Source organism: Saccostrea cucullata, unplaced genomic scaffold (assembly GCF_032062105.1).
Source record: "Saccostrea cucullata isolate Sc308-1 unplaced genomic scaffold, CSIRO_AGI_Scuc_v1 ctg3345, whole genome shotgun sequence".
NCBI classification, from domain to species: Eukaryota; Metazoa; Mollusca; class Bivalvia; order Ostreida; family Ostreidae; genus Saccostrea; species Saccostrea cuccullata.
In genome coordinates, this window is record NW_026933312.1 from 36,713 (window position 1) to 56,331 (window position 19,619).

General features: G+C 35.0%; 1 protein-coding gene across 1 annotated transcript; it reads left to right on the forward strand.

Annotated features, from left to right (window-relative positions):
- Positions 1–586: 586 nt before the first annotated feature.
- Positions 587–13,414, forward strand: LOC134237965 (uncharacterized). The gene is given in 4 exon segments (XM_062720097.1): positions 587–714; positions 810–1,847; positions 2,304–2,726; positions 12,040–13,414. Coding segments are annotated over 4 exon segments (2,877 nt in total). The 5' UTR covers positions 587–673.
- Positions 13,415–19,619: the final 6,205 nt, after the last annotated feature.

Genomic DNA, 19,619 nt, shown 5'->3' on the forward strand with positions numbered 1-19,619 from the left:
ATCACAATTAGATATTTTATGCAATATACAGTTTGAACAGAGGAATTAATTTTTGTCACTCAATTTTTAAGTGTATTGAAGGCCTGATTTGATGTATTATTACCTCCTGTTCTTTATAGTTTTGTTTTATATGTCGTAGTCTAGATCCCGCCGCGCCACTTCGATTTCACTACGTTTTGGGAAGTGAAAAAACGAAGTGGAGGGGGCGGGAACCAGGCTATACAGACAAGTAATCAGTAATCAGCGGTCTACCAGCTGCGCTCATTGGCTGATAAAAACTCTCGCTGACGTAAAAATTTAAATGTGTCGGGGACACAGAGTTAAATTTATATATAGATCTTTACTTTTTAAAAGTTCTCGTCATTTGCTTTGATGCAACCAATCTAACACGGTCACAACAGTCAATATTTTCTCATATGTAATACTCATATATTCCCTTTTTTCAGATTCTGTTTAACACAATTGTTATTGTATCTTACACATTTTATACATTCATCGGTTGAGGATGACTCACTGACACAGAATATCAGTTTATTGTGGTTATTTCCCATGCTAGAGTGTAGAGCAGTGGCGATACGCGTAGATTGGAGAATCGATCAAGCCAGGAATTCCTCGCTTAGATGGCGGTAGTCACTTGTCGTTCCGGAACGAACGAGACAGGAAATGCTAGTCTATGAAAAAAGGAAAAATGGCTTCCATCATAATAGTACAAAGGTAAGAAAGAATTAAACAATTGATCCAATTGAACAATTTTCATTAGATTATTATGATTTTAAAAATATTTTTACTTCGAAGAGTTTAACTTTTAGTGAACCAGATAAACAGCTTGTATCCGAGTCGGTGTATATAGGACTGTGTCGTGTGATTGGGACGTCAAAACAAGTCGCCATGAGGAGAGACGTACTGAATATTGCAGAGATATTGTGGAACACGACAAAGACCAATGATGAGATTTTAGCCATGACGATTGGAAGTAAGAGAGAGGGGTTCCGAATGAAGGGATCAGACGTGGATGTAATGTTCTGGCAAAATGACAATCGAGTGATCTGGAAACTGTTTCAAATTCAGTATTACAAATTAGGCAGCATAAAAGCAATCCTTTGTGACGGTTCTAAAAGTCCTCCAGGATACACTCTGTTATATTTACTCTCACCAAGCACCTATGAAAACCTACAAATAGCATGTGTTAATATAAATAACAGGCTATACGTATCTAGTTCGAGGTACTTACAGTTCATGTGTTCTGCAATAAACCCTAATTCAAAAATCCATGGACCATGCGGAGGTGGGACTATTGGAACGTTAGAATATGATAATGCTCCATGTTTTGCCTGTGATTTTTGGCCCCCTTCTGCCTCCTCTTGGATAGACAGATGTCATATGCATTCATGGCCAAATCCTAGTATTGTATATGTTATAATACGAAATGGATGTCATTTTGTACCAATAGGCCATAAATCAGGAGATCATGAAATTGACGAATGGAGAATTTCTTTTGCTTTGGCAGAACAAATGTTGGTGTATTTTCTAGATCACTTTCAATTCTTAACGTATGGTTTGCTGAAATTGTTCTTAAAGGAAGTTATTAATGATGGATTAAGTGAAGAAGATACATTACTGTCTTCCTATCACATAAAAACAGCAGTTTTCTGGGTAATTCAACAAAACAAAATAACACACTGGTGTCCACAAAATCTCCTGGAGTGTTTCTGGATCTGCTTGAAACTCATCCTTAAGTGGGTGTATGAGGGTGTCTGTCCTAACTTTTTTATTCCTCAGAATAACATGTTCCTGTGTAAAATATATGGTAAAGCACAATTAAATTTGTTCACTAGACTTTATGCAATGTACGAAAACGGTGTAAAATTTTTTGTTTTGCAAATTGACTCTATCAGGTCATATATAATTAAAGTTTTTGAAAATCCCACGCAATCCATCTGTACAAATGAACAATCTCTGATCTCTGAGATCGACTTTGATTTGGAATTATTCACTGAATTACGCCTGAATGATATAATGTACATTGTGAACTTACATCATTGCATGAAATACCTACAAACAGTAGAAAGGTTGATACGGTCACCTTTAACACAATTCCAAACTGTCATGCTCCAGAAACGAACAGCAACATTTCTCCAGAGACTTGCATTTATTTTACACAACATGAATAGTACAAACTTAGTTTCAAACAAGCTGATGTATGTTACTTATAAAATGTTTCGTCTTTTATTGACAGTGGCAACTCACTTTGGGTATGTTTCAGACATGCTTTATATTGCTACTTATTTTTATATGACATTTAGATACAAAGAAGCTTTATCTGTTATAGACATAACAAAGCTGAGGTTAGCACAGCCACATGTAATTTATAACGAAAATATACAGAGAGAACGGTATACAGAGGCTGTTGGGGGACAGTCCTGGTGTACAAAGTTAAGAAAGGCTGTATCCCGTGACATTAAATTTGACGATGAAATAATTTACATCAGTGAATTGATACTGGAACAGCAAGCCTGTGTAGAGAACGTTACATCTCTGTGTATCCCGCCATTAGTTCAGATGTATTTCCTTGAGGTCTTGTGCTGCAGACATGTGGATAGAGCGAGAGCTGAGACAGCAGTACACGATCTACAGGTCTTAGTCCATCAGGACCAGGAGATAAATATTCCTTCTAAACTCGGAGACATATCGTGGCAGATTCTGGGAATCTGTCAACAGGTGACGGGGTATCTCAAGGATGCCTTATACTCATACAAACAATCTTTTGAACAATACACATATCATGAAATTCAGAAGGTTTCAATTATAAGAATCATTATAATAATATTCAGACTTTTCGAGGTTTTTTAATGATATACTGAAAAAACTTTTTGGCTATTTTTTTTGTTTGTTTCTTAGTTATGAAAGCATCCAAGCATTGATGTATTATTGAAAACATAAACACTTATGAGAGATGTTTTTTTTACCTCATTTTATTTTCATGCAGTGGTTAAAGTACTTAGTTATAGTTTTTAGCTCACCTGAGCCGAAGGCTCAAGTGAGCTTTTCTGATCACATTTTGTCCGTCGTCCGTCCGTCCGTCTGTCTGTCCGTTTGTAAACTTTTCACATTTTCGACTTCTTCTCAAGAACCACTGGGCCAATTTTCACCAAACTTGGTACAAAGCATCCTTGGGTGAAGGGGAATTTAAATTGTTAAAAATAAAGGGCCAAGTCCCATTACAAGGGGAGATAATCAAGAAAAGACAAAAATAGGGTGGGGTCATTAAAAAATCTTCTTCTCAAGAACCACTGGGCCAGAAAAGCTGAAACTTACATGGAAACATCCTGGTATAGTGTAGATTCTACATTGTTCAAATCATGACCCCCAGGGGAAGGGTGGGGCCACAACGGGGAATCAAAGTTTTACATAGAAATATAGAGGAAAAATCTTTGAAAATCTTCTTCTCAAGAACCACTGGGCCAGAAAAGCTGAAACTTATGTGGAAGCATCCTGGGGTAGTGTAGATTCTAAATTGTTCAAATCATGACCCCCGGGGGAAGGGAGGGGCCACAATAGGGAATCAAAGTTTTACATAGAAATATATAGAACAAATCTTTGAAAATCTTCTTCTCAAGAACTACTGGGCCAGAAAAGCTGAAACTTATGTGGAAGCATTCTGGGGTAGTGTAGATTCTAAATTGTTCAAATCATGACCCCCGGGGAAGGGCGGGGATATAATGGGTAATCAAAGTTTTACATAGATATATATATAGGAAAAATCTTTGAAAATCTTCTTCTCAAGAACCACTGGGCCAGAAAAGCTGAAACTTATGTGGAAGCATCTTAGGGTAATGTAGATTTTAAATTGTTCAAATCATGACCCCTGGGGGAAGGGGGGGGGCCACAATGGGGAATCAAAGTTTTACATAGAAATATATTGGAAAAAATCTTTGAAAATCTTCTTCTCAAGAACCACTTGGCCAGAAAAGCTGAAACTTATGTGGAAGCATCCTGGGGTAGTATAGATTCTAAATTGTTTAAATCATGACCCCCGGGGGAAGGGCGGGGTAACAATGGGGAATCAAAGTTTTACATAGAAATATATAGGAAAAATCTTTGAAAATCTTCTTCTCAAGAACCACTGGGTCAGAAAAGCTGAAACTTATGTAGAAGGATCCTTGGGTAGTGTAGATTTCAAAATGTCTAAATTATGATCAGTGGGGTAGGGTGGGGATGCATTATGTATTACAAGGAGGAAATCTGGTAAAGAACAGAATGGTCAAAGCTTCTCAGGTGAGCGATGTGGCCCATGGGCCTCTTGTTAAAGTAAATAAGGGTGTGGACAACATGAAGTATGTTTTAAGGTGTTAGTTGTGGATTTAGAGAAGAAAAATACAGGAGTACTCTAAATATTCAGTTCATGTATGTAATCTTAAAGTCGTATTCACTGTTATACATGAATATAACTATTACTGACAACCAGAAAACAAACCCATCTGACCTACATATTCCTCACTCCTAAAAGGTTTTTGACCCCGATGGCACCAAATCAGGGTCTTCCCTGGCAGTCTTTAACCTTTCACTTTAATGTAATATAGCAGACCATAGTTTGAATCAGGAATCACTTAATCACTAGTCAAGTGCTCTTCCATCTGAGCTACATGGGCACTGGTGATCGGACCTGTCTGAATGCAACATCTATACCCTTATAAATTGTCCTCGTCATGGAACACCCAGCCTTATTAAGTTTTTTTGTTGTTCCTGGGAGGAATTTTCCCTGCAAGTCTATCCTTTAAAGTAAATAGTTCAAGCACTTGACTAGTGATGCAAGGGTCCCAAGTTCAATTTCCAGACAAACCATATATTTTCTCCTTTCCTTTTACATAATTTGGTGTCATGACCAGGATGTCACAAGTGAAAGACCTGCCAGGTAAGAGTTTTAGTTGGTGTCTTCGGTGTTGTCGCTTTTATACAGGATAAACGGTTGCAGCCATTGTGAAAAAAAATATTCGTGTTTTCACGTCTTTTTAACAACAATCAAAGCAAACGTGTAGGAATAGCCAATTATCCATTATTATAGAAACACCTGGGGTGTTTTGAGGTAATGTGAAACCTTAAACTCTTGCCTGACTTCCCCGTTTTAATTACGAAGATAATTAGAATATCCTGTAAGGTTTCCCAATTTTTATAGGTCAAAGGTCTTCCTTCTGTCCAGACAAATGGAAGGGACCTTCTCTTGTCCCTGTTTTGTCTTTAAATCAAACGTCTATAGGTTATACTGTCTACACTATATATGTGGAATCTTAAAAAGTCTTTTGAGCTTCAATGCTCACTAAAAATTCCTTGGGTCAGAATTTATGGTAAACAAGATGTGTTTGTTAAACACTGATGCCCCCGTATTGCAACATAGCAAAGATTAAACTTTTCTTAAATGCAATTGTTGCCAAAAGTAGAGTATTCTCACTGGAAAACAATTGTGAAATTTGAAAGTAAGATAATGTTTAAGTTTTGTAATAAGTAAAAAATCTCCAAGGTCAAGGTCAAAAGGTCAATGTAATTAGTATCAAATGAAAGTTCTTGCCACATAAAATACTTATGTAGAGCATGAAAGCCCTAGACCTAACCGTTCAGAAGTTATGGTCAACGTTCAATTTCTTAAAAAGTGGGTCAAACTCCAAGGTCAAGCTCAAAGGGTCAAAGTTATTGTTATCAAATGAAAGGTCTTGTCATAAGGATCAAATATGTAAAGTATAAAAGCACTAGCCCTAACTGTTTAAAAGTTATGGTCAAGGTTTGCTTTTTTAAAGTAAGTCAATCTCAAAGGTCAAGGTCAAAGGGTCAACGTTCTTGGTATCCAATAAAGGATCTTCTCGTAAGGATTACATATATGAAGTATGAAAGCCCTATTCCTTACCGTTCAAATGTTATGGCCAAGGTTAAAGTTTTTTCACAAGTACAGAAATCTACAAGGTCAAGGTCAAAGGGTCAAGGTTGTTGGTATCCAGTGAAAAGTCTGTTAACAAACATTACATATGTGAAGTAGAAATGTCCTGGTGTCTACTGTTCAAAAGATATGGCCAAAGTAAAATTTTAAAATTTTCATGTAAAAGTGGGTCAAACTCCAAGGTCAAGGTTAAAAGGTCAAATTTGATGGTACCCAAAGAAAGGTCTTGTCACAAGGAATACACATATGAAAGTCATAGCTCCACTAAATCAAAAGTTATGGGCAAAGTTAAAGTTTTTGTGGACAAACAGACAAACAGAGAGACAGACAGAGAGACAGATAGACAGACACGACAAAAACTATATACCCCCGAAACTTCGTTTACGGGGCATGAAAATATTTTTTTTTTAAATATCAAATTTTGAAGTTTTCTGCTAAAGAAAAATACCTGTATCTTGAGTACACTCAATTATTTGTAAAGTCACTTTTTTAGGTAAAATGAATCAATATTTTCTCCATTCTTGGGGGGTACGTCAAACAGAAAGATACATTAGCCTTAGAAATAATGGGAGAAATTAACCTCGGTAAGAAGTGTGGTTTCAAAGCTGCCATCTACATTTAAGACTGTCAATCTTGTAGATACATTAATTTTTGATATTCTTGTAAAGGCAATCAAAGTCATCAGAATAATTCCCTGATTCAAGCAGCCCCTCAAAACTGACCCCCATGTCACTACATATAAAGGTCTAGATAGTATCGACTTCTGGCCCTTTAGTAAATAGATAATAAATAATTCTACGTAGAACCTGTTTTTATCTCTTTTATCATCGTTGTGATAACGTTTCATTTACTAGTAACAAAAATCTAAAGATTTCATTTATACGCATTAGTATAGATAGTACCGATATCTTACTTTAGATACATGTACATACATGTATAGTACCTGAAAACTTAATATATACTGACATAAAATGGCCTCAAACATCGCTTCAGATTTGTAAGTATAAACGGTCCATAGTAGTTCAATTAGTTGATCTACAACAATTTTCTACAATTTAATTATCTTCTGTTAGTCCTTTAATGTCCGAGTCGGTGTTTGTAGTACTCTGTCGTTTATTGGAAACGTCTCAACAGGTGGCCATGAGAAGGGATCTAACGGACATTATAAAGGATTTTACTGAAGAATCAAGTCAGAGTAGGTGATGGTATCAGTGGAAGTTACAGAGAAGCAATCCGACTATCGGGGTCAAACAGAGACACCATGTTTTGGCGCACTGAACACAAGGTACTTTGGAACTTATCACAGCTTCACTTCTACAATATACACAAAGAGACCTTGATCCTCTTCGATTGTTCTGAAAGTCCACCAGGATTCGCCATACTCCAATTACTGACGCTAAAACGACCTGTCCTTTCATCATGCATCACAATGAAAGGCAAACATTATATATCAAGCTCTAAATACCGCCATCGCATGTGTTCCAAAGAGCTCCTTAACTCTAAGTAATGGACCATGTGGGAGCGGATCAATAGGAGCTTTAGAATATGATAATGCCTACTGTTTAGCCTCGGACTTTTGGCCTCCATCTGCCTCCTCATGGGTAAACAGGTCGCACTCATGGCCAAAACTTCACATTTGTCATGATTTAATAGTAAGAAATGGATGTCACTTTGTTGCCATAGGACATAAACTTGGAAACCAGGAAGATTGTGAATGGAGGATTTCATTCTCTCTTGCAGAACGAAAACTTGTGCAAGCAATGAGTCATTGTCAATTTCTAATTTATGGTTTGCATAAATTGTACTTTAAGCAAATTAACAATACACTAAGTGTTATTGATAAATTACTATATTTCCTATCATATGAAGACAGCTGCTTTCTGGGTGTAGAACAAAACACGATACCCAATTGGTGTCCCCAAAATTTCCTGGAGTGTTTCTGGATCTGCTTCAAAGCCATCCTTCAGTGGGTGTATGAGGGAGTCTGTCCAAACTTTTTTATTCATCAGAATAACATGTTCCTGGGTAAAATATATGGTAAAGCACAAAGAAATTTATTTATCAGACTGCACGAAATGTACGAGGAAGTATTAGAGTGTCTTCTATGCAGTTTCAGGTTCTTCCTCGGAAATGTTGCTCTCCATAAGCCCACTCGCTTATCTGGCTTAGGTGAACACACTCTCATATCCGAGTTTGAATTTGATGTTGAAATATTTAGGGAGTTTTACCATAGGGGTGCATTATACCCACATGCCTGCACAGCTGTATGACACACCTACATGCAGTGGAAACACTGATTGGTTCAACCCTGACTCAGTATCAAGTCATCATGTTACAAAAACTTACATCAACCATTCTTCAAAGAACTGCTTATATATTATATGACATGTTCATAAACACTTGGGTGAACAAAGAAATCTACATTGTTGACAAAATATCACGTCATATGTTGAAATTATCAGCCAAGTTTGGTTGTATATCTGACATAATGTACATAGCCATGTATTATTACAAGACGTATAGATACAGACAAGCTTTATCTATAACAGAGACGATAAAGGCAAAGTTGAAACAACCATACGTGGTGTATTACGTTAAAGCAGATGCAGAAATGTACACAAAGGCTGTAGGGGGACAGTCCTGGTCTACAAAGATGAGACAAGCTGTTGCATGGAATATTGGACTTGAAAATATTAGCGGCAACATGTACATCAATGAATTAAAACCAAAGCATTTATCTGGCATAGGAAACATGGAACCGTTGTTAATAATCCCATCATTCATTCTGTTGAATTTATTGGAGATTATGTGTTACAGACATAGCAACACAAAAAGAGGACAATAAGCTCTGAATGATATACAAACCCTAGTTCACAGGGTAGGTATAATTCTCAGAGACATATCCTGGTAGATTCTGGGGATCTGTCAACAAGTGACAGGGGACTCTCACGCCGCTCTATACTCATACAGAAATTATATGTATTTCATTTCGCCCCGTTTTAAATTCGCCCTAATGAGGATAGGGCGAAAGGGGCGAAAATAAAAAGGGAGCGAAAATTTCCCTGTATACAGTAATTATCTTTTTATTTAAATTCCATTCTATCATACTAGAGATCTCAGAGAACACAAAAGGTAAATATAAACTAAGTTAAATTGATGCAAAGCCTCTAATCGCCGCACAAATATATCATTTTAAAGAATTTTTGCAAAAAGGAATTCAAATGAAAAATTACATGTACCATGTACGAGTAACATTTCGTTTGAAACCTGTTCCATTGACTTACTTTTTCTATCCATTTTTATACTCTTCAATTTTCTGTGTGATCAAAGAAAATAAGAAATTCATTGATATAAAAAAATTAATAGTATCATAATAAAATTATTTGGCTAAATACAAATGCAAAAAATAATTTTAAACTGACTAATTATGAAACTCTGGATGCTGAAGAAAAAGGACGTTCAAACTTTACGTGCTTTTTCGTGTGATAATGCCTTATACTCCGATCAGTATGTAAAGTGCGAAAAAATCGGGTCATTTGAAATTATTCAAAACAAAATATACTTCTTCACTTTTACAATTTATTAGTTATCATAGGGACTGTAGTTCATATCCGGAAACTCAATACGTTTTGTTTCTATATCGCATGTATGCCCATCTTGGGAGTACATGCAACAACTTTTTATTAATTCATAAATTAATGATGTACATGTATGCTGGGAAATGATAAACAAATTGAAACCTTATAACAACCTTTAAGACAAAGTAGATTATATTTATATATAGATTATATATAGAGTATATTTAAATCTTTTATTCATGACTTTTATGTTTTCTATCAATAAAGAACTATTTCATTAGGTCACCTGAGTAAACTCAGGTGACCTATTGCCATCTGTTTTCGTCCGTCGTCGTGCGTCGTGCGTCGTGCGTCGTCCGTTAACATTTGAACATTTTCAGCTTCTTCTCTGCAACTACTGAACCAATTTCAACCAAATTAGGCACAGAGCATCTATGGGTGAAGGGGAACAAAATTTGTGAATTTCATGATCCCTGCCCCCCTGGGGCCTGAGGGGTGGGGCCAAAACCACTAAAATTAATGCAATCTTTAAAAATCTTCTTCTTTACTCCTGGACATCAAGCAGTCAAACTGTTTGCATGATTGTAATCAGCAATGAGTCGTCTACCAAAATTGTGAAATTCATGGCCCTGGGGTCAGGGGTTCTAGTGCTAGGGCGGGGCTAAATAAGTAGGTAGTGAAAATGCATTATTTCTTTGAAAATCTTCTTCTCTGCTCCTGGGTATTAAATAAACCAACTAAGTACATAGTTATGATGGGCAAGAGTGCCTCTACCAAAATTGTGAATTTTATGGCCCCAGGGTCAGGGGTTCTGGTGTTAGGGCGGGGCTCTATTGATTGTATAGTGAAAATGCATTATTTCTTTGAAAATCTTCTTCTCTGCTCCTGGGTATTAAATAAACCAACTAAGTACATAGTTATGATGGGCAAGAGTGCCTCTACCAAAATTGTGAATTTTATGGCCCCAGGGTCAGGGGTTCTGGTGTTAGGGCGGGGCTCTATTGATTGTATAGTGAAAATACAAGAATTCTTTGTAAAATCTTCTTCTCTGCTCCTGGGTATTAAATAAACTAACGAAGTACATAGTTATGATGATCAAGAGTGCCTCTACCAATATTGTGAATTTTATGGCCCCAGGTTCAGTGGTTGTGGTTTTATGGCGGGGCTCTATTGATTATATAATGAAAATACACTAATTCTTTGAAAATCTTTTTCTCCGCTCCCAGGTATTAAATAAACTAACTTAGTATATAGTAATGATGAACAAGAATGTCTCTTCCAAAATTTTATGGCCCCAGGGTTGGGTTTCTGGTATTTGGGCGGGGCTCTATTGATATTATAGTGAAAATACATGAATTCTTTGAAAATTTTCCTTTCTACTCCTAGGTATTACGCAGGTGAACATACCTATATAGTTATGATGAGCAAGGGTCCTAATCTTCCAGAATTATGAATTTCAAGGCCCCTGGGTCAGGGGTACCATAGACGGGGGAAGGGGGGGGGTATTTATATAGTGAAAATGAATGTATTGTTTGAAATCTGCTCCTTGGTATTAATCAAATATTTTTGAAAAGCAAGGATGCCTTTTTAAAAATTGTGCAATATGTGGATCTAGGCCTAAAGGTCAGGGGTTCATGTGTGAAAGGGGCACTACTGATTAGTTGACATGCATTTTTTGCTCCCCTACCCTGCCTTTGGGTATTAAGTAACCAAACTAAGCAACTGCTAAATGTATTGTTATAATGATCAATGGTGCCTCTTTCAAAATTGTGAATGCTATAGCATCTGGCTTTAAACATGAATCAAATTCAGTCACTGGAAAGTTGTTGCATAATGCTCAGGTGACCTATAAGGCCCATGGGCCTCTTGTTTAATTAATTCCCCATGTGTACATTTTAGATCCTGCGGTCGATAATGAATGAAGATTTAGAGGGATGTTTTCTGTGCTAATAATAGCACCTGGTAATTTTCATACCTTTACCTGTTAAAATGGACTACTTTAGAACTTCACCAGTGTAAGTTTTAATAACTGTTGTATATTACTTCAATTTCTGATTAAGGGTACTGAACACGAACAAAAAAAAATGATGCATGGATTGATATATATATTTTTTGACTGATTTTGATTTGAAATGACAAAATTTTGCACAACTTTTTGACCTTATAACAAAGTTATAAATATACCTGGTAAACATTATTCTATCAATTATCAATTTAAACATAAATCTATGAGAAATACTGCTGATTTCTGGAAAAAAAATTGTTTGTGTTAATTATCCTTAACTTTAATTTCATATACAAGGAGCACTTTTTTTCTTTATTTTCTTCTATTTTGCTCTTTCCAAATTGAATGACATTTGACCATTATATTGTACAAATAAAAAAAATTTAGAAGAGTGAACTTTCATTGAAAAGTAAAAGCAATTTTTGAAGGCTGAGGGTAAATTATACATTTATGCGAGTATTGAATGGTTAACTAAATGACAGATATCATGTTTATTAAGACATTTTAAATTCTTCTTTAATCATCATTAGAAAGACAGCCCTACAGCATATGTCCGAGGCAGTGTTCATGGGACTGTGTGATAAACTTGGGACTTCACAACTGGTGGCCATGAGGAGAGATGTGGTGGACATAAATGAAAAAGTGTACAGTCAAAGGAGAACAGGTGAAGAGTACTGTGTGGTGTGGAGTGGAAGTTACAGAGAAGGATTTAGACTCAAAGGATCAGATTGCGACGTTATGCTGTAGCAAAATGATCACCGTGTGATATGGGAATTATCTCAGTCTCAGTATTACGATACACACAGACAAACACTGATCCTCTGTGACTGTTCTGAGAGTCAACCAGGATTTACTTTGTTATATTTACTGTCACCAAGCAAGTACACAGAAATTCAGAGAGCTTGTGTTAGAATAAATAACAGGAACTATATTTCCAGTTCTAAATACAGAACGATTATGTGTTCAGCAGTTTTTTCTGACTCCATTCAATATGGGCCCTGTGTCAGTGGAGTTACTTCAAGTGAAACAGATTATGATATTGCCCACTGTTTTGTTAGTGACTTTTGGCCTCCATCTGTCTCTTCATGGATAGAAAGATGTCACTCATGGTCCCAGCCTCATATTGTTGATGATATAGTAAAAAATGGATGTCACTTTGTAGCAATAGGACATACACTAGGACATCATGTGCACGATGAATGGAGAATTTCTTTCTCTCATGCAGAACATAAACTTGTGTGTGAAATGAAACACTGTCAATTCTTAACTTATGGCTTGCTCAAATTGTTTTTAACGGAAATCATTAACAATGAACTAAGTGATGATAATAAATTAATGTGTTCCTATCACATAAAGACAGCAGTTTTCTGGGTGATTCAACAGAATACATTTCAATATTGGTGTCCACAAAATTTCCTCGAGTGTTTCTGGGTTAGTTTTAAACTAGTCCTTAGGTGGGTGTATGAGGGGGTCTGTCCTAACTTTTTTATTCCCCAAAACAATATGTTTCTGAGTAAAGTCCATGGTGAAGCACAACATCAGCTATTTATAAGACTGTATGGATTGTATGAGAAAGGTTTAGCATTCCTGCTATACAGTCCCTCCATTAGGTCTTGTATTATAAATGTCCTTTGCAATCCCTACCTCTCCATCTGTACAGATGAAAATACTCTGATTTCTGAGGCAGAGTTTGATAAAGATCTATTGACGGAGACAAACAGATATGACGCACTTTTCACACCAAACCTAGAAACCTGTATGAGATATCTACATATTGTAGAACAGATGATAAGTTCACCCCTCCTAACAACACAGTATCAAGTTGTGATTCTACAGAAACTTACAGCTTGTGTCCTTCAGCAAACTGCTTTTAATTCATACATGGAAACTTACAAACAAACTTAGGTATAGAGCTGACAAAATGTCCCGTCACATGCTGAAATTAACAGCCAGGTTTGGTTGTATTACTGACATGCTGTACATAGCCATGTATTATTACAAGACACTTCAATACATGGAAGCTTTATCTATTATAGAGATAGTCAAGGTCAAGTTAGCACATCCATATGTGATACATAACAATAATGTAGATACAGAGATGTATACTGAGGTTGTAGGGGGACAGTTCTGGTCTACAAAGATGAGACAGGCTGTAGCATCGAATATCAGACATATCAATATAATCAATTACATCAATGAACTAATACCAGAATAACAGTCTGCTCTACAGAACAAGGAGTATTCATTATACATTCCATACTTTGTACTGTTATACATGCAAGAGATCTTGTGTTACAGACATGTGGACTCAATGAATGCACAAACAGCTCGAAATGATCTACAGACCTTAGTCCACTATGATCAGGGAAAGTTTATATCTTTAGAACGCAGAGACATATCGTGGCAGATTCTGGGGATCTGTCAACAGGTGACAGGGAACCTCCAGGCTGCTCAATACTCATACCAACAATCTCTCAGACAAAAAACACACAATAAAATACACACAGCTACAGAAATGAGAATACAAGAAGTTTGTCACAGATTACCAAATTAGTGAAAGATATACTAGACATTTTAGAAGACCATGTGATAGAATTTATAATTTGTATTTCTTCTCATTCTACCATATTTTCTGAATGACTATTTCATCGATTTAAAAACAGGTGACAGGGAACCTCTAGGGTGCTCTTTATTGAAATATTCACTCTACCAGATGCCATATAACAAAAGACAAACTGCCAAAATTATCAGCAATCTATAAGCTTTTAAATGTCTTTTAGTTATAATGAAACAAATGATGATACATGGCAAGAAAAAGTGGCAGCATCAACAGAATTATAACATTATTTATAGACTCGTGAATGTCTTTCAGTTACAAAGAGTCACATGAAATTGTCTTGCAAAAAAGCACCAATAGCAATCAATTCTTGGTGTAGGATCACTTAAACTAGTCAGAGTTTGCAATAATGAAATAACAGCAGACCTTTTGATAATGTCCATCTTTCTTCTGTTACATGAAACATTAATTCTCAAATATTTTTAATCTGATGACAATCTGAATCTGAATTTGTGAAGATTGTAAATTGTGTTTATCAAAAACAGACAAAGTGTTTTACAAATTATATTTTTCTTTTTTCATCAAGTATTTCTGTAAATAATCTAAAAGAGCTCAGTTTACTTTGTGCATAAAACGGCCCTGTAGAAAAACCAATTTATTGACTAACATTTTATGTTCTATTTAAAACATCCCAATAAAGAAGAGACTTAGTACTTTCATTTCCTATTAAAAATTTTCTCCTTAAACTCGAGTTGTTGAAACACAGGCTTTATGGAATTGCAATGTTCTTGAATTTTAATGTAAACAGGTATATTTGAGTACTTTCAGAGAATAAAAATAAAAATAAAACATGTCTTGTAATCCTCAGAAACAGTTCTATCATTTACTAGTTGCTTATTTTAGATCAGAGATTGGACTCCATATTAAATACTGGAAAATGGCTTTAAAAACTGGCTGATTTTGTAGACTTTTTAGAATATGAGGAAATTGACGCATTTCGTTACGTCATAATGCATTGACTAGCCAAAAAATACGACTTTTTTAATAGATATGCAATCACCAATGGTCTAAATGACATTTAATGCAATGTTCACTAAATTTAAGCAGTTTCAGTTTTTCAGAAATTCACAGGGCCAAAAAAGGCGATAAGTGAACCTTGTTCTTTGAATGGGTCTCCCTTATTTTATGTAAGTCTCTCTTTACAATAATAATGTACATGTATTTAATGTTTGAAATAAAAGACATACAAAACAGAAAGAATATAAATTTTCTTTCTTACATTATTTTTATTTTCAGAGATGATACTTTGAAATAAATATATTTATTTCATTCAAGCACTTCCCTATACATGAAGTTAAAACAAGACACCATATTTAAATGAATGTACAATATATTATCCTTAAAGCTGAGTATCTCCCTATAAGCTCTCTCCTCAAATACTCTCAAAACATAACAAGTGTTCCATGTAAACAAAATGATACAGAATGACATTTGACAGACTGATTTCAAGTCAAAAAATCTTATCTTGGTGAAAGTTTATATCTTTTTATGAGATGGTGGAAATGCCATGGTTTATCTACAATGTAAATAAATGAATAATTTTGTCCTCAAGATAAAATGGTCCTTAGTTCTGTATTTCAATCTTCCAGTAAGTCTTCATCCAAATTTATGTCCTGAGGGGAAAAAATTCAAGTGTTAGAATATTTTATTTATATTAAATTCTTTACTTTTTCAGCTTTAACTGGCTATTTGAGAGAAATATATACATGTACAGTGGAGCCTCATTTATCCGGATGCTTTGGTTCCCAGTCAATTTGTCTGGATATTTGAAGCGTCTGGATACCTGAATCACCAGTTAAACAAGTTAAAATAACATTAAAAAATTCTGTTCCGATGAAATATGGTACACAAGTATATTATATTAGCCAGTTTACATTGCATGATTTAATATTTAGATATGGGTCAGGTTAATCCTTACTTTATAATAAACAAGAGGCCCATGGGCCACATCACTCACCTGAGTAATGTTAGCCATTCTGTCATTTAGCTGATTTCCCCCTTTGTAATACCTATCTTGACCTTGACAGTCTTACAAGGTCATGCTTAAAACAATTTAGAATCTACACTTCCCCAGGATGCTTCCATATAAGTTTCAGCTTTTTTAGTCCAGTTGCTCTTGAGAAGAAGATTTTTAAAGTTTTTTCCTATATATTTCTATGTAAAACTTGGATTCCCTATTATAGCTCCGTCCTACCCCCAGGGGTCATGATTTGAATTATTTAGAATCTACACTACCCCAAGATGCTTCCACATAAGTTTCAGCTATTCTGACCCAGTGGTTCTTGAGAAGATTTTAAGATTTTTCCTATATATTTCTATGAAAAACTTGGATTCCCAATTGTGGCCCCGCCCTACCCCTGGGGTTCATGATTTGAATTTAGAATATACACTTCCCCAGGATGCTTCCATATAAGTTTCAGCTTTTCTGGCCCAGTGGTTCTTGAGAAGAAGATTTCTAAAGATTTGTTCTATATATTTCTATGTAAAACTTGGATTTTCTATTGTGGCCCCGCCCTAGCCCAGGGGGTCATCATTTTAACAAATTAAAATCTACACTACCCAAAGATGCTTCCACATAAGTTTCAGGTATCCTGGGTCAGTGGTTCTTGAGAAGATTTTGAGGGTTTTTTTTCTATATATTCATATGAAAAACTTGGATTCCCTATTGTGGCCCCGCCCTACCCCTGGGGTTCATGATTTGAATTTAGAATCTACACTTCCCCAGGATGCTTCCACATAAGTCACAGCTTTTCTGGCACAATGGTTCTTGAGAAGAAGATTTCTAAAGTTTTTTCCTATATATTTCTATGTAAAACATGGATTCCCTATTGTGGCCCTACCCTTCTCTTAGGTGTCATGATTTGAACAATTTAGAATCTACACTTTCCCAGGATGCTTCCAAGAAAGTTTCAGCTTTTCTGGCCGAGTGGTTCTTGAAAAGAAGATTTTTTAATGACCCCACCCTATTTTGGTATTTTCTGACTATCTCCCCATGGAAGGAAACCTCGTCCTTTATTTTAACAATTTAAATTCCTCTTCACCCAAGGATGCCTTGTACCAAGTTTGGTCAAAATTGGCCCAGTGGTTCTTGAGGAGAAGTTGAAAATGTGGAAAGTTTACAGATGGACGGATGGACGGACAGATTGACGGACGGACGGACAACGGGTGGTCTGAAAAACTTACTTAAGCTTTCAGCTAAGGTGAGCTAAAATGAATGTAATGGAAACCAAGAACCTGTAACACCTCAGATTCTGCTTTAAAAAATTTAAACTCAAAGGTTTATATTTAGACATAACTCAGCAGGCACACAACATTGAATAAACTTTGAATCAATGTTATTTTTCTATGCTGATTCAACATTGATTCTATGTTAGATTTTGAAAATTTGTATCAACGTTGAAGTCTTAACATTGAATCAACATTGATAATCAACGTTGATTATATGTTGAAAAACTGTTGATTCAACATTTATTCATTTTGGAAAGGGGGTGTCATATAGTAATAATATACTTACTTAAAATTTCAACTGTTTATTGCACGGTTGCTAAGATGCCTTCATAACTGTTGAAGGGATAGCGACCCTCTGATAAGACAGACAACTTTCAAAGTACAAAATAGTAATACTACTCGCAGTTTTCTCAATCAGTTTCCTCCCAGCAGGCATACAACATTGAATAAACTTTGAATCAACGTTGTTTTTCTATGCTGATTCAACATTGATTTTATGTTAGATTTTGAAAATTTGTATCAACGTTGAAGTCTTAACATTGAATCAACATTGATAATCAACGTTGGTTATATGTTAAAAAACAGTTGATTCAACAATTATTCAATTATTTATTTTGGTAAATGGGGTGTCATATAGTAATGATATACTTACTTATGATTTCAACCGTTTATTGCACGGTTGCTAAGATGCCGGGTATAGCGATTCTCTGATACGACAGAAAACTTTCAAAGCACAAAATAGTAATACTACTCAGTTTTCTGAGACCTCTGAGTAGTCAATTTAATGAGATCAAACATATGATGGAAACATTACTTTCTATTTCTTTTGCAAATTTCTTTGTAATTGTTTTATTATATTTATCAATAAAACATTTAACTCCAACATCAAATGCCTTATAAATTGAATAAGTTGTATCTTTTTAAGTGCCATTTTAAAAATGGTTTAATATTTCAAGTACTTAATAGAGTATTTTAATTAGAGTGGCTTTTTTCACATGAAGAAATATATTTAGAAGAAAGATAACTCCTAATCACAGATATATGTTTTCTTACAATCCCATACAATATTGTTATTTTCCGACTTAGGAAACATCGCTCCATGATGTTTTCTAACATGACTTAATTAGGTATCATAGTAAGTATTATTTTCATATACCTCATATATTATATTTAATGTTGTGGTAATAAATCGTCACTCTTTCTATTCTCTGTGTTCAATTTCTTCATTCATGATCTGCACATAAAAATCATTTCTGAAAAATAAGCAGCGCTTCATACTTCAAACTATTTTTCATGTGGCTCTAATGATATTGTTGTTTATGAAAATCAATATTACAAATTAAAAACTTTCTAAGGTGAAATTTATAGCAGAGTGTCAGGACCCCTTAAATGAAAACATACGGTATATCACTATATGAAAAAAATTTATATATTGTAAACAGTAAGTGTTTCATTTCCTATCAATAGTTAATTGTGTCACAATAATTTTCACCAAAATACATTTTATAAATTTATCATGTTACAAAACCCCAGCATTTACAAACTTTTTGTATTTTCACATGTGGTCATGATATAGTCCAGAGCATGAAACCATTCCAAGGCAAGATGCAAATCTTATACGGTACAACTTTTGATGCACCAAATATGCATTTTGACAAATTATGTCTTTTCAATCATGCTAGTACTCTGACATGCCGAAATGTTTTCTTTAAAGAGTATTTTTTTAATTAAATCTTGGTGTTGAGTCCTGAGGGTTGTGTTAAGCTGTCTTTTTGAATATTTTTCAGATGTCCTACTGCGTATGCTCTTAATTCGTACTTTGGCAAATTCGTACTGAATTCATATTTATCACTGAATGTGTAAAATTTCTATATTTACCATCCTTGTTAGTTATAATAGTTAGTAATGATATACGGTAGTGCGACTTTGTTAAGTCCGACCTCGTTATGGTCCGACAGTGTTATAGCCCGACACTATCATAAAAATTATAAATGAAAATTGTTGTGAGATGTGTATTGTTTCATTATGTATATAATTAGTAACATTAAGTTTCTTGAACATTCCAGAGTGGTCAACATGTTCGGTCATTTGATCTAGAACATTCTTAAATTTTGTGTATGACCAGATTGTTCCAGTAATACCATGTTTTAATAATTTCTAGAATATTCTAGATTTATGATACTATATAAATACCCTGTCAATTCGATGCATATACAATACTTTGTCGTATAAGCACTATTGAGATATAAATGGGATATATTTTCA